Raw genomic sequence first — 25297 nt, forward strand, 5'->3', positions numbered from 1 at the left:
GTTGTCAATAATTCGGTCTATGCAGAATTTCTGATTTTCTTTGCCTACATAATTTTTTTTTCTTCCATGCTGTGTATTCTGTAGCCACAATTAGTCACCATTCCCTTTGGAGGTTGGGGATAGGTAATTTAAACTGCAATTGTTAAAACGTTCTGAAATATTAGGGACCATTTCTGACAGGAAGACAGGATAGAATTTTCAAAAAGTGCTCAACGTTGGCTCATTGTCACTTGGAGAGGAATTAGACTTCCAACAACTAGTGCTTTTGAAAATCCCCCTCCTAAAATCATAGGCTAACTGTGTTTGTGCCCTTCCACTTCCTCAAAGCCTAACAGATTTCAAAGAAGTGGGGATGGAAGGCGAGGTCTCTTGTCTGGATCTGTATTAACAACCTATTCAAGAGCTTCATTTACAGATGAATAACATTTTTGTTGCCTTTTGATATTATCACTACAGATCCAAAAAAAGCAGTGATAAACACCAAGGATGTAGGACAGAAGCAGCTCTCTTACCTAAAGAAGTCTGCTTTCCTGAACTGGACATCAGACCTCAAGGTGAGATCAACAGTAATGCTGGGCAAAGGTATGGACTGAGCGCCAAGCATTGGCTCTGCAAATCTCTATGACACGGATTTTCTGAAGGCATACCTATGACACAGAGACCCCTGGGCAAAGGGTCCCATGTTCTTTGCAAACATCTCTCACCTCAGACCTGACAAACTCACTATACCAAACAAATATTACAGGATATTTATCTATAAAGGGCAACATGTGAAGTATCTACAGAAAGCTTGTAACTAAAATTAGTCACCAGGGTAATATTTCTCAGTGATGGCCCACACCAGGAAGAGGGAGTTGTCACCCCTGACTAGTCAGCTGGTGAGGTAAGGCAAGGTTCTGTTGTCTACCCTTGCCATATCCCAGAGCAAGCAATGAAAACCATCTAAGACAACAGCAAACAATTGAAACCATTTGGACATGAAAAGGGACATTATAGTAGGCAGGAGATTACCCTGGCTATGAATAAAGACAAAACATTGTTTTAGTATAACAGAATGTAGAGAAAGGCACTCTGGGTCCATTCACTGAGGAAACCCCTTAAGGAGTGTGGGGTTTGCATGAATGTTTGTATTCTGGTTCTTGCACAGCTAGCCGGCTCTGCAAACAAATGAACTTTGTGGAGAAAACCTATTTGTTAGATAGGAAAGGTAACTATTGATAAATGTAGACCAGTGTTCCCTCTAATTTTGTACGTCAATGTGCAGAATGAATTTTATTATGTGCACCAATATGGAGGTGATATGAGGTGGGGGTGGGACCGAGAGGTTCAGAGTGTGGGAGGAGGCTCAGAGCTGAGGCAGAGGGTTGGGGTGGGGTTGGGGATGAGGGGATTGGGGTGCAGGAGGGGGCTCAGGGCTAGGGCAGCGGGTTGGGATGTGTGGGCTCTGGCTGGGGGTGAGGAGTTCAGGGTGCAGGAGGGGGTTCAGGGCTAGGACAGAGGATTGGGGTGTGGGGGGAGGGGTTGGGGCTCTGGCTGGGGTGCAGGCTGCCCTGAGGCTGCTGCAGGGAGAGAGGACTCCCCCTAGCTCTCCCTCACTGCAGCAGCTCTGGCGGGGCTGAGCTGGGGGAAGGGCAGCTCCACAGGGCTTGGGGCAGGCCCAGGGAGGGGCTCCTCTCCCTGGCAGCTCCAGAGGGGCTGGGCCAGGCCGGGGGACCTGTGCAGCCCTAAATAGCCTGCTGCATGGTGCGCAGCTTACAGGGAACCTAGGTGTAGACCCACATCACATTGTATGATTTTTGTTTTGTGTTGGGCCCAGTTGTTTCCATCACTTTCTCCCACTTCTAGTTAAATCAGGGGTGGGCAAACTTTTTGTCCCAAGGGCCACATCTGGGTGGAGAAATTGTATGCAGGGCCATGAATGTAGGGCTAGGGCAGGGGGTTGGGGTGTGGGAGGGGGTGTGGTGTGCAGGAAGGGGCTCAGGGCAAGGGTTTCGGGTGTAGGTAGTATGCAGGGTGCAGGAGGGGGCTCGGGGTTGGGGGCCCCGGCCCTGCGCTGCTTACCTTGAGTGACTCCAGGGTGGCAGTGGCACACAGCAGGACTAAGGCAGGCTCCCACCTGCCCTGGCCCCACGCAACTCCCGGAAGTGGCTGGCATGTCTGGCAGTGGCTCCTGGGGGTGGGATGGGGCAGGTGGCTCCGCCGCACTCTGCCCTCGCCTGCGGGTACCACCCCCAAAGCTCCCATTGGCCGCAGTTCCCTGTTCCTGGCAAATGGGAGCTGTGGGGGGCAGTGCATGGAGCCCTCTGCCCCCGCCCTTCCCCCCGGACCACAGGGATGTGGCCGCTTCCGGGAGTGGCGCCGGGCCAGGGCAGACAGGGTGCCTGCCTTAGCCCTGCTGCACCAAGGGGCTGGCACTCCCGCAATTGAAAAGCTCTGAGGAGCTCAACTGAAAGCCCTGATGAGCCAGATCTGGCACACAGGCTGTAGTTTTCCCTCCCCGAGTTAAATCTTTATTTTTCTTATAATATAAAACAAAAGAAGGTTTATTTAAGTGCTCACAAGTGATGTGACTTTCAGGAGTGGTGATGGAAAGTAAAAAAGGTAAAATGGGGTATAGTGCACCTTTGGGTGCAGAAAGGATGTTGAATTTATGTGAGTAGCCAGTTTCAGGAGCTGGATAGCACAAGGGAACGGTTCAAAAGGACTTGGAGATTGGGGTGCACTTATTGTTAACTTGCAAGGCAAAGTCAGGGCTGGCATAGCCCTGGGAAGAGTTCTTGAGCTGCTGAAAGGCTGGTGGTGTCAGCTGGCTAACACTCAGCTACCACAAGAAAGGCTCCCTCTTGCTGGAGGCAAGGGGTAACAAGGTGACTCACAGTCTGGGTGCCTCGAGAACCATCACAATACTCTAGAAGCAGACTTGGGACTTGTAAAAGGCACCTTGAGACCTTCAAGAGCTTGTGTGCTTACTAACTCATTCAAAAAAATTATATATCTTAATTCACTTAGCTCCAGGTTGGGAGGGGATCTCATTCTATAAGCCTGTCACCACAAACTACAAATTAACTTGATTTACAAAATCAAGTTGTTACTATCATAATAGAACAAACTCTTGGTGTGTATGATGTGTTCCTTGACTTCTCCTAGCAAGGAATATGGTTTGAGGAGGAAAACTTGACAAATTTAAATTCTCTGGATTATTACTATAGATAGAACTTTGTTCTAAATTCTGAAGATCAAATAATCAGTCATGCTAAAGAGAGCCTGACATTGGCTGGAAATCTTGTTGAATTTTATTTTGAAAACTGACCTTTTGTGGATTTGATTTAGACTGTTTTGAATTTGCCCAAGATTGCCTTGCTTTTAAGTAAAGATTGTTTGGGATGATATACCCTACTGGAATGCTCCAGAAGAACTACTACATACACAATCTGTAAATTTTTCAAAAATTATAGTATAAAACTCAGATTAACCTGGAAAAAGAGTAACTAGTGCTTTTCTTCATTTTTTGTCAGGTTTCTTTTATTTAGTATGGTTTGATTTTTGTCTTGTTTTATTTTCCATTCAAGGTTAAAAAGTCTAATGGCATCTTGATTTTCAACCAGGAACTCTGGCCATTCATAGGTTTGGTTTTGCCTGCTCATCTCCCCCCCCCCCCCGCACACCTTTTCTTTTCCTGTCTTCTATTTTATAATTTATATTATAAATTATTATATTTATTTATTGGTTATACTTTTTTTCCCTCAGATTTTGTTTCACCTTCACCTGTTAATGAGAGAGAGAGAGAGAGAGAGAGACTGGTGTATCTTGTCATGTAGATCAATGCAGACAAATGACGTGGCTTCTTTGCAAGCTCTTTAACCTTTGACCGATCCTTTCACTTGTTTCTAGTCTAGCAGAACAAGATTTTCTTCTTCTGAAATATTTAAAGAATTTATGATCTTTGTATATGTGGCTATTTGTTCTTTAACATTTTTATGATCAGTCTATGGCCTTGATCCTGCAGAACTCTGAAGTTAATGGGAGTTTTGTATGAAAGAGGATAGTAGCAATAGCGGTAGTACAGACTCTCAAAGTGAGGTTCTGTTTTGAAAAGGGACTGGAGTTGCAGGATTTAACGATTACTATCTCAATGGTTTTGATCAAATGTGCTCATTTTACCAGAAAAAAAGCTATTTTTTCCTGTTCTGCATCTCAAACCTGTGCTCTTCAATGGTTTTGCATGAATCTGGAAGGAATGGATGAGACTGCTTTAGACTGACTGCATTCTTTTCTTATTCAGAGGTCCCAAAGGATTGTATTGGACAATTGGTGATCAACTACAAGTGCACTTTCATATGGGGTACTGTAAGGTTCTAACTTATCACCTCTTTTGTTCAGTATGTAATGGGTCTGTGTGACACTCTGTATCTTGGGGGAACACCATGCACCCCCATGCTCATCCTTATAACATGATTGTGTTGTATCCAATGCAAAGTTTGTCATGTTGAGTGTCTTCAAAAGGCTCATGATGCACTGAGTGTTTTTATAGTAATGTTATAGGTTGTAATTTCATGTATATTGTTATGAGGCTGAAAATGTGTCCCCATGGCTTAAAACAAGCCCAGGCAAAACTCTCCAGGAACAGAGGGGCAGTTCACACCTCATCAGGGTATGTATGGAACAAACCCAGCCCAGCCTCACAGGACCAAAGGACACTGGCCTAGGCAGCAACAAAGGATCTGTTGGACTCTCGAGTGAGTCACCCCCTTTCCCTTGGTCAGTTTGGGACTATGAGGAGGTAATGCTCACTTGACCCTGAAGGGGGGGCAAAGCCAAGAGGGAAGAAAGAACATGATAATAGGGAGAGACGTTTGCCATGCTCTTCCTCTCTCTCCCACCTCCATCTACAGCCACCACCACCAAGTGACTGAAGCACTAATCAAAGGGCAGAGCCTGACTGAAGGACAACCAGCCAGCCTGTGCTGAGAAGCATCTAAGTTTGTAAGGGCACTGAAAGTGTTAAGAGCAAAACACATTCTAAGCTGATCTTAATTCATTGGACCAAATCTCACTTCTTGTGCTTTGACTTATAATCACCTAAAATCTATCTTTGGTAGTTAGTTTGTTTATTCTACCTGAAGCAGTGCATTTGGTTTGAAGCATGTCAGAAACTCCCCTCGGGATAACAAGCCTGGTATATATCAATTTGTTTGTTAAAGTGATGAATGCATAAGCTTGCAGCATCCAGCGGGCATAACTGGACACTGCAAGACGGAGGTGCCTATGGTTGTGTCTAGGACTGGCTGGTGTCATTCGGTTGCACAATCCAAGCAGCAGCTGGCCAAAAGTGCTCACTTATGTAGCTGGGACCAGTTTATATGCCAGAGGCTGTGTGTGAACATCCTGTGAGTGGGGGTTCTCACAGTAGAGCAGGGTAAGGCTGGCTCCCAGAGCTGAGGATTGGAGTGGCCTAACAGATCACCAGTCCAGATAACACCAGGGGAATGTCACATTCTGTTAGGGGAGTGAATGAGGAGACTTGTGCTATGGTGTTTTCAGTACACGGACAACACACAGCTTTATTTCTCCACTGAGAAAAATCCAGTAGAGGCAGTTAAGTGACTAATTCAGCACTTGGCAGTATTAAAGCATGCTGGGTCAGTCTGGCTCAGTCAGGACAAGACTGAGGTGATGTTGGTTGCCTGAGATTAAAAACCAGAAGTGTCAGAACTTGCTCTAGGAAGGGCCCAAGATTATAAATCTAGGATAACCACAGCTACACTTAGAAAACCAGGTGACATATAGAATCATTTACTTGTCTGAGCCTGGCCAGAAGGGTACAGCTTTATCTTTCAGATGTGGCTTTTGCTACCATCATCCATGTCTTTGTCCTCTCAGAATAAGATTATTTCAATGCATCTTAAATTTATTTGTAAGATGCAACTGGTGCAAAAGGTGGCTGTCCAACTGGTAACTGAGGGTACATTTACACTGCAAAAAAAACAAACAGGAAAAAAAGTGGCAGTGAGTCTCAACGTTTGGGATACCAACTCACGTTTGTGCTACAGGGCTAAAAATAATACTGCAGACATGCCTGCTTGGGTTGCAGGGCTCTGAGACCTACCCCTCTCTTTGGGGTGGGTGGGAATGTCTACACTACTATTTTTTTAGCCTACAGCATGAGCCTTAAGAGTCAGAGTCAGTTGATCCAGGTTCTGAGACCTGCTGCTGCAGGGTTGTTGGGTTATTTTGCAGAGTAGATGTACCCCTGAGTGTCTTAGACAGCACATGACACCTGTGCTCAGGGATCTGCATTGGTCAACAATTACCTACTGGATAAACTTTCAAATGTTAGTTTTGACATAAAGTCCCAAAAGGTCTGGGACCAGAATATCTGAAGGATGACTACCGCCCACCGCTCCCCATGACAGAGCACCACAGTTGTGATCACTGAGGTGCTCATGCTTGACATAACAGAGAGGGGACAGCTGGCTGAGCATTCTCCATAAAGCCCCCAGGGCTTTGGAATCCCTTCCTTCAATCTGAACTGTTTCGGGCCAGTTTGTCAGCTTTGATGGCCCTTTTGAGGGAGTTCAGAAACTGAGGTGCTATTTGGTGTACTGGATTATTAGCATTTTTTTACATTAAGAATTGCTGCTTAGTAGAAGGAGTGATGCTAATAAAGATGTGTATTACTGATAACCAGCAGCATGCTCAGCTGGTGTGGGTGCTTTATTGCTACAAACAAATAAAATTCAAAAAAAGGGAAAAAAGTTATTTCCTGACTATTAGTCTAATCTCAATTATGTGTTCATATATGTTTAAAAGCACTTTATTCCTGTTTTCAAGTTCAAAACTAAAAACATATCCCAAAATCTCAAATGCTTTTTCCTTATCTAATGGTTTAAGAAATGTTGAAAGCCATACTCGCTAACCCCATTAGCCCACTTAAGAGACTTAATTTTGAGCTGCAATTTATGGCAGCTTTTGGTTTTAACCATACTATTTTACTTTATATTAAATTTCTAATACCCACCAAATTTTAGTGTCTACCAAGTCTAATTAAATTCTACCAAAATAAATATTTTCTGGAATAAAAATACCAGGTACATCTTTATCTTCCATATCTTAACTAATAAAAGAGGAGAGAGTGACTTAGGGAGACACTTTCCAGACACCAATGAAGCATGTTGCCTACCATTCCAAAGAAGCCAGCTCTGTCTTCAGGTACATGAAGTTCAGGGTAAATATTCTCCAAGAACCATTTGAAGTCTTTACATCTGAGCTTCTCTCGAAGCAGCCTCCTTTCTGTCACATCTCCATAGGGTTCCTACAATAAAATACAATAGAAGAATAAGAACAGGTGCTTTGTTAGATTAGCAACATACACTATTAGGAAACTGATCCTGCAGTGCTTTCCAGGAAAAAAACCCTCCCATTACTTGGCCCTGGATTTGGTTTCATTATTAAATTTCTTAATATTTTAAGAACAATGCTTTCAAACCCAGTGCAAATTGAATTCTTTAAAAAAAAATCTGTTTAAAGTGAACACAGTAGCAAATTAAAATATCCAGTCAAAGAGCCTTAACTGTTACTTAAATTCATGCACTGTTATTGAGACTTTAAGAGTGCTAAATTATTCTCACCATCCATTTGCAAAATCCTCTCTAAAGACATCATTAAAGTTAAATGTGTTTAAAAGTTTGGAAATTCTCAGTTAAGGTTGCCTTTGAACTTACCTCTTGTAAATTAGTAAATTCAATAAAAGAAAACTAAGTTTAAAAATGGAACCTTAAATCTGCTAAAGAAAGCCACCACTCAAACTTTTCACTTGCTACAGATTCAAATAGAGCTCACAATTTCTTCAAATATGCCTTCAAAATCCACTTCTTTCCATAGTCCAAGGGTTCTCAACCTGTGGTCACAACCTCATTTGCAATCTCCAAGTTTCCAAGAGGCCACCTTCCTTTGCCTCTGCCCCTTTCTTAGCCTTTCATTAAAACAAAAGTAAGTTTCTAGCCTCTCCTTCCATCTTTTCCACAGATAAGACAGTCTGTGAGGCGTATGAAATTACTTTGTGCTCTGCAGACAAAGGCAAAGTCCCTACGCACATCTCAGGAGTACCACATCACCTCTTGCCTACTCATTTGTGAAATACAGGTTAGTGGATACTTGATTGATGTGAAAGAAATACTACCTTAAGAATAAATATTGAGTAAAGTCTCATGAATATTTTATCCTTCTGGAAAAATGTATGGTGAAGGGTGTCAGCCAGGAACCCTCCTAACTCCCCTATTCTTCTGGCAGACATAACTAGAACTGTTACCTTTCCATAAAGGTATCAAAAAGCAAGATGCTCAAGTACTGCCCTTGTCTGAGTTGATAAAACCAGGTTCAAGATTTGGTTGATACAAGATTTGGAGGGAAGACTCTAACCAAGCCTTTCAGGAAGCGAGATGAGGTAAAAACTGCATGGCTATCCCAAGGAGATAACCTCTAGTATTCACTTGTCCATAGTGTTCTCTGTCCAGGCTGACAGGTAATGGGAGAGTCTTCCTCCAAAAGGGTAGAAAAGACAGTGGAAATGTCTAGATCTGATGAGGTTGTTGGTGCATGGCTCTTGAAAGTTCCATTAAAACACTCACTTTGGAGCCAGTGCTGGCTGGGAGATAATGGATGATTGCCCCAGAGCACCATTTTCATGAGTCCTCTGATACCTGAGGAGTAGTTCTTGCTGCTAATGGTAAAAATGCCAGCAGGGCTGGTCTGTCAAAATTGCTGCTTGCTGGATTTCCACTTAATCATAAGCATGTGCACATCAAGGGTGTAGAGCATGGCTCCAGAGACTTTTAGCAAGTGGAAGAATTATTCTGTCTTTGTGCAGAGCAGCTTGTTGCACTCAAACAAAAGGTCCTACACTGTTTGCATTTCCTTCAGGAACCCTGGAAAAGAGAGCCACCTCATTACCACTGCCCTTGCCATCGCTGCTGTGTTCGCCACATTTAAAGCCATCTGGCCATCAGACCTAGCCACCTTCTTCGATCAGGGCCTAAAACTGCTCCCTAGAGTCCTGAGGTACTTTCTTGACAAAGTCTGTCAGCTTATTAAAGATGATAAAATTATATTTTGCCATCAATGCTTGATGGCTTCAGTTTGACACTGGAGAGAGGCCAATGAGTACACTTTTCTCCTAGAAAGGTCCAACCTCTTTGCCTCCTTTTCATGAGGAGGAAACCTGGCTTGTCTCTGCCTACTATGCTCAGTAGTAGCTGATACTACCAGAGAATTGGGAGACCAATATGAGAATAGTTAGTCTGAGCCTCTTGCAGATATGAAATACCTCTTTTCAGCCTGCTTGGATACTGGTGGAACCATCTGCCAAAGTGTCCTGGTGGGTTCAAGGATAGCCTTGTTAATAGGAAGCTCCACTCTACTTGAACTAGAGCTACATATGATGTTCTGCAGTTTGTGCAGGGCTTCCTGGATTTCTTCCAGGGAAATCTGTGGTGTCTCTCCAGAACTTGCTTAAAAGGGTGGCAAAGGGTTAGGATCATCAGGATATGGTTGGAATCACCACCCCGTTAGAGAAGAGCAGCAGCCAGTGGGCGTGGGGGAAGGCCTTGGAGCTGGACAGAGCCAAACTCAGTGTGCTGCTCCTACCTTCTTCAGCCCAACATACAGGTCTTTGCAATCAGAAGTTTTCCCTAGTCTTGAGGACCTCTCCATGAGGAATCTTTGGAGCAGGAACTTCCTCAGCTGTTTTGTCCTTCTTGGAGACAACTTGCAGATACTGCACCTGGATGAGACGTGGGTTTCCTCCAGGCAGTACAGACTGGCATGATGGTAGTCTGATCAGGAAGGATTTGTGGCAGTTGAAGTTTTTGAAGCCAGGAATCCTTCCTTGGGGGGCTCTCCCCACTACTGTCAAAGAACAGGGGTGTGGTGGGGAAATACAGGAATCCCTTTCTGACCCAGAGGAGGATCCCAAATCTTAGGGTACAGAATCCCAAATGTCTGTCCTAACTATACTAGTTAGCTAAACTATTACAAATTATTTACAGGAAAAGAGTTGAAGTCAGTGTGAACACTGAAGCTCCTTTCTAAACCACAAGTGGTAAAAAGGGAACTAAGATGGCAACTGTCTGGCAGCCCCTTTTACAACTTCGGTGCAGAGCACAAGAAGAGCAGGGGCACATACTCAGACCAGATAGATACTGCTAAGAAAATTTCTGCAGTCCTTGATGCATGGCACAAATATGTAAACCTGAAGTGCACTATACATAGGGACAAGCACTTAAAGAACCACTGCATTCCAAGCCATTCTGACACATTGTTCAATTCACTGGAAGCTTAGGTGCCAGCAGACTGGGGGGCGGGGGGAGAGGAGAACACACAAAAAGCAAACAAACAATGTACTTGACAAGGCTCTAAAAGTTGAGAACTTTATTAAAAGGTAAGCCCCCAAATTCACATCTCTTCACTATTTTCTGAGAAGAAATAGGCACTCTACATTGGCAGCTCCTCCCTCTTGCACACTTGGGTTTGTTGGTTTCATGTGGAAAAGTTCTGAACCACTTGTCTGAGATCAGACCAGATGCAAGGAGTTTCCTTTCTGCATGTGACATTTCCCTTGTTGAATACTTCACTGATTAGCAATGGCTTACTCTGAATACTTTTCTCCCTGGCTAGATTACAATAGGAGTTGTCATCCTAGAGTTTGAGACTCCCAGGAAGGTAGCAAATAGGTGTCAGGGATCACGATCACCCTCCCATCCCCACTGCTAAATGGGAGGAAGACCTGAGATACAGACTAACAGATAGATAGAACAATGTGATGTTAATATTGGTGGAGCCATAGCACTATCCATAGTTAAGATTTTCCCAAAGTTTTAGTTTCAGTGGGAGTGTTCAACTTTCACCAAAACTGTGTTTTGATTAAGATTATTTTAAAATGCCAATAGTATCTTGTGAAGTGTTTGAATTTTCATGTCCAAGTTGAAAAAAAAAACCAAACATGGCTATTAGGAGCTTAGATGTACCTGTTCCCAAAAACCAAATGGCTAGCACGTGTGGATGGGAACAGCAAGGGTGCCTGGTCACCCAATGCCCCCTTTCTCTCCCCAGCAAGGCCCACTATTTCCTATTGCATGAATATGTCCTCCACTGGGTTTATGATCTCAGTATTGATTCCTTGGAGATCCCCTTTCCCTCAGGAATGCTTCTGTACCCCATCACCACAAAGAACCCTGCTGCATAGAGAGGCTGTCAAACTACCAAGGGCGGGCAGAGTAAGGAATATCCTGTATCAGGACCCAGGAGCCATTTGTTGCATCACATTGTTTTTCCAAAAATTGTGCCCCCTGAATTGTGGTTCCCATAACAAAAAGCAAACCCTCCAGCCTAAACATAGTGAGTTACAGCAACTCAACTAAAAAAAAAAATCTAGGCTATTAACAGAAAAAAATTCATTTTATGACAGTTAAAGATTCAGCACAACATCCTGCAGCTACCAAGCACCTTAAAATTATGGAATTAAAAAATAAAGGGAAAATTCCCCAGCATTTATTGCCACCTTCCCATCATGCATGACACCAATAACATTCCCACACTCTGGAAAGCATTCAATTCCATCTCCAACAGTTATGGAAAAATAATGCACATCCCTGTTTTATCAAACTTGTGTTCCAACACAAAACTTTGATGGGTGACTTCTGTAATGTTAAAGTAGAACTCTACATGTATGTTGATTGTGATAATCAGATGTGCCAATATCTTGAAACAAGAGAGCATGAGGTTAAAGTTAATGGGTTTTTTGTTTTAATACAGTACAATAAATATGGAGAATGGAATGGAGTTTGGCTAGAACGCTGGCATTAATATCTCTACTGTTATGAAAAGTAGAGTGAGGTCTTTGACCACAAATGGCCAAAGATATCCAAGTTATGTCTCTTTTGAAAGAGGGTATCTTTGCCAAAACTACCCCATCCTCCAAGGTCACATGTACACTAGGAGCCCTTTACCAGTATAGGAATACTAGTATAGTATATCAGCAAAGCGCTCCCACTCTAGATGTAGTTATACCAGCAAAACTGTTTTTACTGATATAGCTGATTCCACCCACCCTATGAATGAAAAAAAAAAAAAAAAAAAAACTATTCCAGTAAAGCACTTTTATGCCAGTATAAGTGAGTCTATGTAGGAACTTTTGCCAGGACAGCTGTGTCAGTCAGGGATCACACCTCTTCACACCCCTGACTTATTGGCATAGCTACATTGATGTCTGTAGCATAGACATCGCCTGAAACCATATTTGTACACTGGTTAAATATCTGCTAAAACAGAAGAGGGTTAACTAGTGAATCAACACTACCATATCCTGCAGCATGTACGGTATATATATTCCTTGTATGTCTCCCATTCAACTACTGACTCAGTCTGGCCATGCTTAGCCTGTGAAATCTAATGGGACACGACTAAATATGCTGTGTTGACAGGTTCAGCAAATATGTCTATTGTGTGCTTCAAGCTGTCGTATCAGCTTATCCATATAAGTACACGTTTGGAGTGTTCTGTACTTTAGTGAGCTATATGTAAGTGGCTGATGTTTTTAAAAATTCCATTACTCAGTAATGGCTATCCCTCCAGCAATCTGATCAATTAGTGGAGATTCTGCTTCCTATAATTGATAACAATCTGTTTTCACTTTATGACAAACTCTTAAAATAAAGGTGTATATGAGATGGTCAGGTCTCGTGGTTAAAGCATGGGATTTGAAGATGGAAGAGTCCTGCACAGGACTAGTGTAGAGCCCTACAGCAGGACCAGGATCCTGCAGTTCCTGCAGGACCTGCTGCCATGATAGTGGGAACAGCACAGGAGCATGATTAAAAATAATCCTGCATAGGGCTCTAGATGGAAGATTTGGGTTATACTTCTAGCTCTGCTACAAGATCATACTGTTTCAATATTATAATTTTAGGTAGCATAGTAGTATAAACCCCTGAAAACCATTGAAGGTATTGCTCCCTATGGTTAAGATTACCTGAAACTTTCCTATTATAAGGCCCCGTTTTCAGTGGTTTATAACTTTGCCAAACATTAACTATACAGGTTGTAATTCTCCATGCCAGGTGTCTGTTTCATGTTGAAAATTTTGGGAAGGTTTCAGCTAAAAATGATTCAGCTGCTTCCAAGAAGGAGATAAGGGGAAAATGTTTTTTCCCCATATTTAAAAAAAAACCCTTAACCATTTCAATGAGAAGCTGTAGTGACATGTTGAGCTAAAACATCTTGTTTAGAAAGTAGGGCTGTCAGCAATTAGAAAAATCAATCGTGATTAATTGCGCAATTAGTTGTACTGTTAAATAGAATACCATTTATTTAAATATTTTGGATGTTTTCTACATTTTCAAATATTGATTTCAATTACAACTCGGAATACAAAGTGTACAGTGCTCACTTTATTTTTGATTACAAGTATTTACACTGTAAAAAATATTTTTCAATTCACCTAATACAAGTACTGTGATGCAATCTTTATCATGAAGTTGAACGTATAAATGTAGAATTATATACAAAAAACCCTGCATTCAAAAATAAAACATGTAAAATTTTAAAGCCTGCAAGTCCACCTAGTCCTACTTCTTGTTCAGCTAATTGCTCAGACAAACAAGTTTGTTTACATTTGCAGGAGATAATGCTGACAACTTCTTGTTTACAATGTCACCTGAAACTGAGAAAAAGGCATTCTCGTGGCACTGTTGTAGCCAGCGTCGCAAGATATTTGTGTGCCAGATGCGCTAAAGATTCACATGTCCCTTCATGCTTCAACCACCATTCCAGAAGACATGTGTCCATGCTGATGATGGGTTCTGCTCGATAACAATCCAAAGCAGTGCGGACCAATGCATGTTCATTTTCATTATCTGAGTCAGATGCCACCAGCAGAAGGTTGATTTTCTCTTTTGGTGGTTTGGGTACTGTAGTTTCTGTATCCGAGTGTTGCTCTTTTAAGACTTCTAAAACCAAGCTCCACACCTTGTCCCTCTCAGATTTTGGAAGGAACTTCAGATTCTTAAACCTTGTGTCCACTGCTGTAGCTATCTTTAAAAAAAATCTCAAATTGGTACCTTATTTGCATTTTGTCAAATCTGCAGCAAAAGTGTTCTTAACATGAACAACGTGCTGGGTTATCATCTGAGACTGCTATACCAGGAAATATATGGCAGATGCGGGGGTGTAACAGGATGCTGGCTAGGAGATCCAAGTCAGGCCCCTGTTAGCCCAGCTCTGCTTAAAAAAGGGGGATTAATTAGAACTGGCTGGGGAGGCCACACCCTAATCACCTGAGGGGATGCACCTGTGGGCCTGAGTGGCCAGCCTGCTATATAAAGCTGGCTGGGAGGAAGCAGTGGGGGAGAGAGAAGAAAGGGAGGAGCAAGGAGCTGTAGAGCCCTGCTGGCAGGAGAAGCTAGTGGTCTCCCAGGGTGTTGGTCTCTAAGATATGTAAATAGTAGGTGGTGTGGATAGGCACGAACAATAAAAGCACTAGTGCATGTACTTTAGAGCGGTCTCCAATTGAGTTTGTGGAGGGGCTGGGAGCAGGCACCGCTACAAGGGGACATACAATATTGCCCCAAGGAGTTCAGTCAGAAATTTAATTAACGCTTTTTTTTTTTTTTTTTTTTTTTAAAATGAGTGTCATCAGCATGGAAGCATGTCCTATGGAATGGTGGACAAAGCATGAAGGGGCATATGAATGTTTAGCATATCTGGCATGTAAATACCTTGCAATGCCAGCTACGAAAGTGCCATGCAAATGCCTGTTCTCATTTTCTGGTGACTTTGTAAATAAGAAGAGGGCAGCATTATCTCCTTTAAATGTAAACAAACTTGTTTGTCTTAGCGATTGACTGAACAAGAAGTAGGACTGAGCGGACTTGTAGGCTCTGAAGTTTTACATTGTTTTGTCTGAGTGAAGTCACAAAAAAAAAATCTACATTTGTAAGTTGCACTTTCACGACAAAGTGATTGCACTACTGTACTTGTATGAGGCGAATTGAAAAATATATTAAATTTTACAGTGCAAATTGTAAGCAAAAATACACACTGATTTAAATAACAGAATACAGTATATGAAAATGCAGAAAAACATCCAAAATACTTAATTTCAATTGGTATTCTATTATTTAACAGTGCAATTAAAACTGATTAATCAGGATAAATATTTTTAATTGCGATTAATTATTTTGAGTTAATTGCATGAGTTAACTGCAATTAATCGACAGCCCTATTAAGACATCTAAATTAATCCCCTTCCCCCATTCCTGCAATGTTGGATATCTTCAGTTTATGTAGATACTTAGTGATAATATAATCTTCTCTTTGACAAGCAAACTAAAGTAGACTCCTTAAATATTACATTGTAAAGAATATTTTTCAGACCCCAAATCATTTCTCTATCAATTCTCTCATCCCTCTCCAATTTTCATCACCTTAAGTGCGGCCATCAGAAATGGACACAATATTCATGCAATGGTCTTACTAGTGTGATATGCAAAGGTGATGTAATCTCTCTACTCCTACTTTATAGTCTCATTTATACATCCAAGGACCATGTTAACATTTTTTGCCATAGCATCACTCTCGAAGCTCACTACAGTGATCTTTCAGAGTGATTGCTTTCCAGGATAGATACCACCCTATAAGGATATCCTAGATGTATGACCTCTCATTTGGCTGAATCAAAATGCACATTGCTTATCTGTGCCCAGCTTATCAAGTGATCAGATCATTCTATATCAATGACCTGTCCTCATTATTAACCTTCCTGCCAATCTTTGTGTTACCTGCTAACTTTTAGCACCAATGATTTTATATATTTTTTCCATATTATTCCTAAAAATAACTTTTTGGAAAAAAACAATCCCTGGAACACCCCACCAGCAGCATTCTCTCTCATTTATGATTCTCCATTAACAATTATGTTTTTAGATCTGTATTTTAATCAAATTAATTTGCACCATATTAATTTTGTATCACATTAATATTTTAAATCAGAATGTTCTACAGCACTATGCCAAACTTACAAAAAACAAATCTATTATGTCACCAGTTACTTTTAGAGAGAAAGGTGGGTGAGGTAATATTTTTTATTGGACCAGCTTCTGTTAGTGAGAGAGAGAGAGAGCGAGCTGTGTAGCTCGAAATCTCGTCTCTCTCACCAACCGAAGTCAGTCCAATAAAAGATGTTATCTCACCCACCTTGTCTCTGTAATAGCTCTCTAATGAGCAACACAGCTACAAAAACACAGCTACCTTTATCAACCAGACTTGTAATCTTGTTGAAGAACATTGCCAAGTAGGTTAGATAAGACCTATTTTCCATTAAACTAGTTGGTAGCATTAATTGTATTTCTATCATGTACTGACAGAGTCCTGTAACAGCTGTTGCATTATTCCAATATGCATCAATGTCAACCTAACCAGCCTGTCATTACCTGGGTCATGCAGCTTACTCTTTTTAAATACAGGCACAGCTATTGCTTTCTTCCAGTCCTCTGGAGATTCCCCAGTTTTCCAAGAGATATTAAAAATTAACCCTGTAGATAATGTTCATTTTTATGTCAGTGAAAGACATTAATTTGCAAAAAACCTGAATTTAGCTACTAAAACAAACACCATAAATGATTTTTCTGTTAAATTGAAAAGAAATACAAGTTTAGTTCTAAGCACAAACTCACCATACGTGCATGTGGATTTCGGTGGTAATAAAGCTCTTTGTATTCGTCCATCCAAACTTCTGCTGCACGTACACTGTTAGCCAGGGCCTTGGCGCGTGAGTAGGGAGCTTGTTTGGGGAAAACATGACCTACATGAGAACATGGGTGGATCTCAAGACTTCCTCCACACTGCCAGATCTAAACAAAGAATTTACATTACATGTTGGCAATCTGAAACCACGTAAACAGTAGAATATGCAGAACAACAATACTGTGTATTTATAGCATTTTCCCCAAAATCTCAAAGCACCTTATAAACTATAAATATCAATATCAGGAGGGAGGTAAATATGATCCTCAATTTACAGGTAAATAAACAAAGGTGTCAAAGCACATCAGTGGGAGAATGGGTAAGATAACGGAGTCAGGAATACCACAGTGCTTTCACTGGAGTTCTGGTTGGCAAAGATGAAATACTACAGATGTTCAAAGCATGATCATTTGTGCTATGCTGAGCTGCACTGGTCAACTCAGGCTTGCTTCCTCCTCTCTGGGGTTCAGATAATCCAGCTCTACCCCAGGGTGTAAGTAATATATACAATAGGAAAGTGCCTACCACCCTAGCTCTTAAACATGTGAAACTAAGCTTTCATTTAAATATATTTCTAGCCCTCCTGGTTGTGAAGAAGTGATGTCTGCCAGAGTCTGCAGACAGCTTTCAGCAGAGGGAGAAACAGCATTCACTAGATGCAGGAGGAAGCTACCTGTCCTGAGAGTGGCCAAGATGAACAGCTGGTGTGGCCTAAGGTTAGAGTGCTACAGACCAATATCAAGAAAACCTTTGGAAACAACCTAAAACCATTTAGCCAAAATCATGCTAAGGTCTACACAATGCATGCAGGAACCTTGTCTAAACTTTGTTTCAACTCTTATGGATATGTTTTGGGTTTTCCCAACATTTTTCTTGTTTATGAGCTGAGACTGTTTAAGTTAGAAGAGCTCCTGGGAAAATTCAAGGAGGACTGCTGTGAATCATCCTAGCATTATTCCATAGAGCAAGTATAAAACCCAGAGTGAAGGGTCTCTGTTCAACCTGGTTGGTCTTTGTCTTTGCTTCTGCCAGTTTTTTTACTGTCCTATTCTAAACTTTTATTTTTTTGTTCCAATTAATTAGTATGAAGCCTTTAGAACTTATTCTCTTCCATTTTGCCATCTCCTCTTTGCTCTGTCTATGTTCCTTTGGGGAAACTGACTTAAGAAAATTCACAACTCTGTCAGTAAGCTGAGAAAGTTTCAGTTGTACACCTCTACCTCGATATAACGCTGTCCTCGGGAGCCAAAAAATCTTTACTGCATTATAGGTGAAACCGCGTTATATTGAACTTGCTTTGATCCAATGGAGTGCGCAGCCCCGCGCCCCCAGAGCGCTGCTTTACCACGTTATATCTGAATTCGTGTTATATCAGGTAGCGGAGTATCATCATTTCCATCTTTTCCAAAGAAGATTAAAAACAAAGCTGTCCTGCACACTTGGGTCCAACCTCTTAACACAAGATACAAATGTTTATACTTAATTTACTTAAGACTGTTAAAAAGCACCCAGAGATGTAGTGCTGGCTAGTTTTGGTCTATTTTCCTTTTTCCTATAAGTTGTTTTCCCTAAAGTGGAAAAGACCTTCCCTTATGCAGCTCTCTCACAGACCCATATCACTACTGAAAAATGACAAATATTTTAGCAAAAATACTAGCCAGTCAATTGGAGTCCATTGCCTCCATTTATATAAACCCAGATCAAACTGCATTAATTAAGGACAGACAAAAGCTGGACAATATTTGGAGAGTACTTGAAATCAGCCATAATTCCAGATAAAAAAAATATCCATTTCATTTTTTATCACTCGATGCAGAGGAAGTGATGGCACTGAAAATTCTCATAAAATTTACTGTCCAATTTCACTCCAAAGACTGTTGGTTTAAGTTTCATCTTCTCCCCCATGGAATAAATATTTTGAAACATTCTTCTCTTTATATTATATTCACTGTACTGTCCATTTTTTTTAATCGGAGTCTGACATTTTTTCAAGAAGCATATTTATATTAGCAACTTAAACATTCTTGTTCCACTATTTCACTAAGGAAAGTAGTATTTGCTATCATTTGTGTTTTTACCAAACATTTTTAATAGACAGTGTGACAAAGTTTCTCCTCTATCTTGGTGGGTCCTGCGCTTATTGGCAGATTTTCTTGCCTCAGAGATTCACCATGTGGGTTGGGGGAGAACAGCACAGAGACCTTCCCCTCTGGAAGAACCCACAGTCCAGGTCAATTGGGAGGCTTGGGGGGAACCCGGGTCCACCCTCTACTCCGGGTTCCAGCCCAGGGCCCTGTGGACTGCAGCTGTCTATAGTGCCTCCTGTAACAGCTGCATGACAGCTACAACTCCCTGGGCTACTTCCCCATGGCCTCCTCCAAACACCTTCCTTAGTCTCACCACAGGACCTTCCTCCTGGTGTCTGATAACACTTGTGCTCCTCAGTCCTCCAGCAGCACACCCTCTCACTCTCAGCTCCTTGCTCCCAGCTCCTCACACTCGCACCACAAACTGAAGTGAGCTCCTTTTTAAAGCCCAGGTGCCCAGATTAGCCTGCCTTAATTGATTCTAGCAGCTTCTTAATTGGCTCCAGGTGTCCTAATTAGCCTGCCTGCCTTAACTGGTTCTAGCAGGTTCCTGATTACTCTAGTGCAGCCCCTGCTCTGGTCACTCAGGGAACAGAAAACTACTCATCCAGTGATCAGTGTATTTGCCCTCTTCCAGACTCCTGTACCCCACTGGTCTGGGTCTGTCACAATGGGTAACTGGGTACTGTGGAATATATGTTTAACTGTGATAAGTTGACAACAAATGAAACAAAGTAGCCTCTAAAGGCTCAATCCTTTAACTGCCTACCTCTATGTATTAATGTGTACTCCTAAAACATTATACAATAAGATTAGAAGGAATGGGCCCTAAACTCTACTGAACCAAACAAAGTACATAGAGTGGAACTTCCTTCTGTCCTTCTCTCAGGAAGTCCCATTCCACTCAACCCAAAAAAACCCCCAAAAGACTGCAAAGACTCTCTTCAAAATCACTGAGAAAAGTATTCCATAATAACAGCTTTTAAAATTACAGAAATCCCCTCTACAGTTGTAATTTAAATGTCCCTAAAAAGAAACCCTAAAGTTACTAAGTAGTACCATTAAATTCTATTTTCTTCATTAAGGCATAATTGTATAATATTGGTCACCCTTTTAAAGAGATTACACTGCCAGATTTTTATTTTTTTAATACTGAAGACATATTATGATCTCTATATAAACAGATACAAAATGAACAGCTGTAAAAACTAAGTAAAGAATTCAGCATAAAAGACACCCAGATACTAAATGTGGTATTAATGGGTAGAACTGGAAAAAGTTCTCCTTTCCCACCAAACCACATCCATCCAGTAGAACATAAGAATACTTAATACATAATGTATCACTAATGTAGAGCTGTGCACATTTCTTTTTTGGTTTGTAAGCATTTCCAAAAATTTTTAAAGAGACATATTTTGATTAAACAAAATGCTGTATGTGACCTGAACTGTAATTTTTGATTGAGGGTGGAGTATTTTCACCCTCTACATTTATGATTTTTTTAAATAAAAAGGAAGGAAATGATTAGAAAAACAAAAAATCAGTTTGAATTAAGAAAATCAGAACATATCAAAACCACTTCAACTTTCAGAATTTTGTTTGCTTTTTCCCTTGACATGTACAATTCAGTGAAACTGACATGAATTTGAGAAATAATTTGGTATCGCCAAATGTTTCAGCTGAAAAATTTCATTATAATATGGTATGTGCTTGCATATATGTATGTGTGTTCTAGTTCTTGTTAGCACAAGGCTTTCAGTTAGAAAGCACAGGAATTTTTCCACTTAAAACACTAGAATGACAGACTCTCTCTTCACTTTGGCCATATGTAAAAAACCCATCTATACGGTAAATATTTTTTTGTTAAAAAATGGATTTTCATATCAGGGAAACTATCAAATATATTAAACAAAGGAGATAGGAAAATCACTTTCTGACTAATCTGTTTGTTGTTGTCTCTTCTCCCATTTTTCACTAGTGGATTAAGGGACAGGCAATGTTATGATGCCACCTATTGGGAAACAGAGGCAAAGCATTCTGAAACTTTGTCCTTGATATACGCTTCAGCTAGACTCTTCCCTCCAGTGGGAGAAACAGTATGCTAGATAAATAATAAAACAAGCACACAGTGGCATACCACACAGCAAGATGGAAGGTGGAATTCAGAAAATGAGACTATGATAAACAAAATTACCTATAAGTAATTTTACCTTCTCAGATATCTCTTTTCTCCCATCCTATGACAGTGCATTAAGGGACAGAGAGTAGATATAGCAAGTACTAACACCAGGAGGTGAATTTACTTTTTAGTGCCTGTAACACAAGCGGACTCACCTCTGCGGCACCTCCTGCTGGTCTCTCAGGGAATTAGCTCGACCCAGCCTCCGGAGCACCCTCTGCAGGCCAGTGATCTGCCTTGCTCTCTACTTCTTGGCCCCGTGTCCCTCCCAGGACCCCGGTGCCCTTTGCTTGGGGGTGCTGTGCCCTGGCAGTACCTACACTGCTAGTTCTCCCCTCCCAGGGGAACCCCACCCACTAACCCTACCTCGCCTCAGTGTCAGGCTACTGCCAGTCACCATCTAGCCCCACTCCCTGGGGCAGACTGCAGTATCAGCCTACTCATCACAGGCAAGGCTGGGTTTGGGCCTGCTGCCTTGGCCTGTCTCTGGGCTGCCCTCTGCAACCCCCAGTACCTCCTGGCCTAACACTAGGCTACAGGCTGGGGCTCCCCAGCTCTGCTCCACCAAGCTACTCTGCTCTAGTTCCCTGCAGCCAGGCCCTTCTCTCTCTACACTCAGAGAGAGACTGCTGAGCGTCTGGCCGCCCTGGCCTTTATAGGGCCAGCTGGGCTCTGATTGGGGCATGGCCCAGCTGCATCTACTTCCCCCAATCAGCCTCCCTGAAACAAACAGCCAGAGGACCACACCTCAAACTCCAAACTGGCTCTACAGTGATGCCAATATCCAGGAAAGGATATATTGGGATGAGAGAGGCATCCAACCTCATTCAAAAGGGGCTCCCTCGAGGTACAACCTGGCACAGGGCCCTCTGGTGTTTCCCTGCCCTCATACAATTCTAACCATCCAGCTAGAAAACTCTTGTATTCCCCATATGAACAATGCAATTTCTGGCTGCAGGTGACCTATTCCTCACTCCACCTTTATGCAGAGGAAGGAGTCGTGACATCAGACAATGGCTGGCCCTGACTCAGAAGGTGGGGTGCTTGGCCACAGGGTTTGGAAGATTGCCTTCCATCCTCTCTGCTCAATCTGAAGCAAAGCCATCAGACTTCATCCTTTTCTTTTTAACCCCCTTCTTCATTCTTGTCCGGTCTTCTTGGTCCCTGCACTACAGAATCAGGCAGAAGGAGCGAGCAACAGTGAAAATTCTTTTCTTCCAAAGTTAGGAGGCAAAGAAAACTGTAGAAAGACACTCCAGACCTCACCAGACTAACAGAACTCTCTGCCTCCTTGCTTCAGTAGATGTCATCATAAAACTGTCTATTACTTAAATCCACCGTCACAAGGTAAGAGGGGAAAAAATAATACATTTCTTACTTGATCCTTTTTCTTTCTCTTAGCAGCATCTCTCTGAATTCATTATGAATGGGTTAATGCCCCCACCAGCTATGGAATTTGGAGGTGATCCAATATTGTTGCTACTTGAGGCCTCAGGACTAAGCTCCACCCTCAAATTGGGCCAGCAGAAGAGTTCTTCCACAGCTGTAGAACCACTCCTGCCTTACCTTAGTGGTAAGGCAATTTGGTATAATGTATTAAATTAACCTTAAGCCAATATATGTCTAAGCCTCCCTTTAGAGAAAATTTTCAATTTATATTCTGCTCATTTACCAGGTTGGATTGAATTTGGAGAGAAGGGGCTGAGAGAAATAAAATAAAATTATCTGGTATGAAAATTCTCATTTGGCTGCACAGCTTCTCTCCTCATTCATTACTCATGGGATGTAGTGATCGGTAAATACCAGATGTAGGGAGGGAAAGGATAAGAAGAGTTTAATCATTATAGTACAGTAACTGACAGGAATGGAAGTTCTCCCCATATAAAGCAAGAGAATTATAAAATAAGGAATTATGTGGGAATCAACCCAGTAGCCCCTTCTTACCAAAGAACACCTCTACAGAGGAATGGAAACTTACTTTGCAAATCTTCCACAGAGGAGACTCACACGTTTCCCCCAGTGCCTAAGGGGACTGCTGTGAATTGTTTCCCAGATGACTAGCATGCCAACTGGTGCAGAATTTTTATGTCTTGCCTGCAGCAACCTGGAGGCAGTTGGCCTTGGCATTTTGGACAGAATGAGATGAACAGGATACAATTGGTGTATGTACTTCATATGCTTGAAATATGTCTTGAGAGCTCTAGGCCATTTATGCCACAACCTTCCAGGGGTTAGAACATAGTGATGGGAGAACTGTTTCCCAGGAATTGTGAAAAACAGGAACATACTTTGAAGAGAGAGATTTCTGGAGGTATAAGAATAACCCTTTCCTCAAGGCAGTGTGGTTCTTGTAGGATGTGGGAACAAATTCTAAAACTTGCCTTCCAGGAGGTAATGGGCAGTAGAAAGACCATCCACAAGCTTGTCTAATTTGTCACTGTGGTTAAACTTGGCATCTGATACTCAAATGGAAGTTCTGATGTGCCTGGCTATAAAATGCCAATATGGCTGGTACTCATGTTTCTAAGGTGCCTGGTTATAAGACACAAACCAAAACTCCTGGAAAAACACTAATGTAGCTGAGATCACCAGAGCTTTGGGATTATTATATTTGTATTTTAATAAGCTACAAGAGGTTAAGGCCCCATTAGGCTGGGTATTGAACAAAGACAGATGCAGCTGCTGCCCCCAAAGAGCTTTGTTTCCCCCACTCTAGACATGTTATTTTGACTAGATCAATGAGTGAAATATCCTGGTTGAGTTCCGTCTGGATACCAACCTGTATCAGACGCTAGTCACAGAGTCAGAGAAATTTAAGGTTGGAAGGACCCCAAGAGGTCATCAAGTCCAGCCCCCTGCCCTGAGGCAGGACCATGTAAACTTAGACCATCCCTGACAGGTGTTTGCCCAACCTGTTCTTAAAAGCCTCCAGTGATGGGGATTCTATATCCCTGTCTTGGAAGCCTATTCCAGAATTTCCAAGGGAGAATGGAGGATCCATGCTGAACTACACTTCTCTTCTGATACCCAGGCTGTTAGCTCTAGATGTTAACATTCTGAATGAAGGAATCTCTGCTTCAAGAGCTCTGGTGTTTTTGGCAGGTACAATGTGGAGTCCTTGACTATATAGCAAGTGCAAAGTTCCTTCTGGGCCAATGGAGGACTAGGAGAACTGCAACTCTCCCTTTTCCTCTTTTCCGTATCCTTTATGTAAACGGTCTTGAAAAGTAGCAGATTCTTCTTTACCCAGGAATTATTTCCATTGGCATGGAGAAGTTCTGACCTTTGTTTACTTTCTGGTTTCAGAAAGGATATCAACACTCACGCCCCAATCATAAGCCAATCTCAACCAGGAAGTTGGAGACTTCCTCTGCAACTACCATAATTGCTCACTATGTTTTTTTTGCACCTTCTCCTGATGTAGTTGGTACTGGTCACTGTTACAGACAGAACCTGATCCCATATGGCTATGTTTGTGGGTTTTTTCTCCTTTTTGTTTTTAAAGACACGCCCTGATAGGTGTTGAAATAAACTAAAAGGACGTATACTATGAGATTTTGGAAATGTGTTTTCCAAGTATGCTTGCTGCCATAGAGTATGCAAAGGTCTAGAGTGAAAGTTGGGTTGGCTTTCAGCATGTTGTATGCTTACCTCCCCACAAAGAGGCATTCACCTGTGATCCGAGGATGACACCTCATTTTACATTGCATCAAGTGCATGATTCTATTCCTCAGAAATAATTTTTGCAGGTGCATTTTTAGAAATCCACTCAGGGGCTGAAGCTGATGCCTGGCACTAGGAATCCTAATCATTGGAGATAATTGGCTACTAAGGATCCCTCAGGAAATGTTTGTTGCAATGAAATTGTGGATCTTTGCACATCTTTATCATTGTGGTAAAATTACACTGCTCTACAGCCAAGATGTTTCTGAAATAAATGTAGTAAAACTTTACTAATTCTGGGTCACTGAGAACTAAAATGATGCTTAAAATAGTTGATTGGCTCTAGTTTTCAAGATATGCTATTGGGTCAGTAAATACGACCCTTGACTTGTGAATGGCGGAGGATAAGTGAGTTATAAAGGGAAGGGATCTCAATTTAAACCAGAAATGACTAAAATACATCTTTGACTGGATCTATGAATAAATATGACTGGGTTTGGATAGTACTTGCTCTTTAGGCAAAACAATGAATGATGCACTCTGAAGCTGGTATTGCATCAAACATGATATGAAT

The 25297-nt window shown here is 41.8% G+C and overlaps 1 protein-coding gene across 1 annotated transcript in view; it reads right to left on the reverse strand.

The window, feature by feature from the left end:
- GALNT12 (polypeptide N-acetylgalactosaminyltransferase 12) overlaps window positions 1-25297 on the reverse strand; it is an 89376-nt gene that overhangs the window by 18358 nt on the left and 45721 nt on the right. The window contains exons 6-7 of the mRNA XM_034761464.1: window positions 16725-16901; window positions 7181-7312 (exon numbers count right to left, since the gene is read on the reverse strand). Of these exons, the coding sequence (XP_034617355.1) occupies window positions 7181-7312; window positions 16725-16901 (309 nt within the window). The remainder of the gene's footprint in view (window positions 1-7180; window positions 7313-16724; window positions 16902-25297) is intronic.

The sequence above is a fragment of the Trachemys scripta genome, chromosome 2 (genome assembly GCF_013100865.1).
Source record: "Trachemys scripta elegans isolate TJP31775 chromosome 2, CAS_Tse_1.0, whole genome shotgun sequence".
In the NCBI taxonomy this organism is placed as follows: Eukaryota; Metazoa; Chordata; order Testudines; family Emydidae; genus Trachemys; species Trachemys scripta.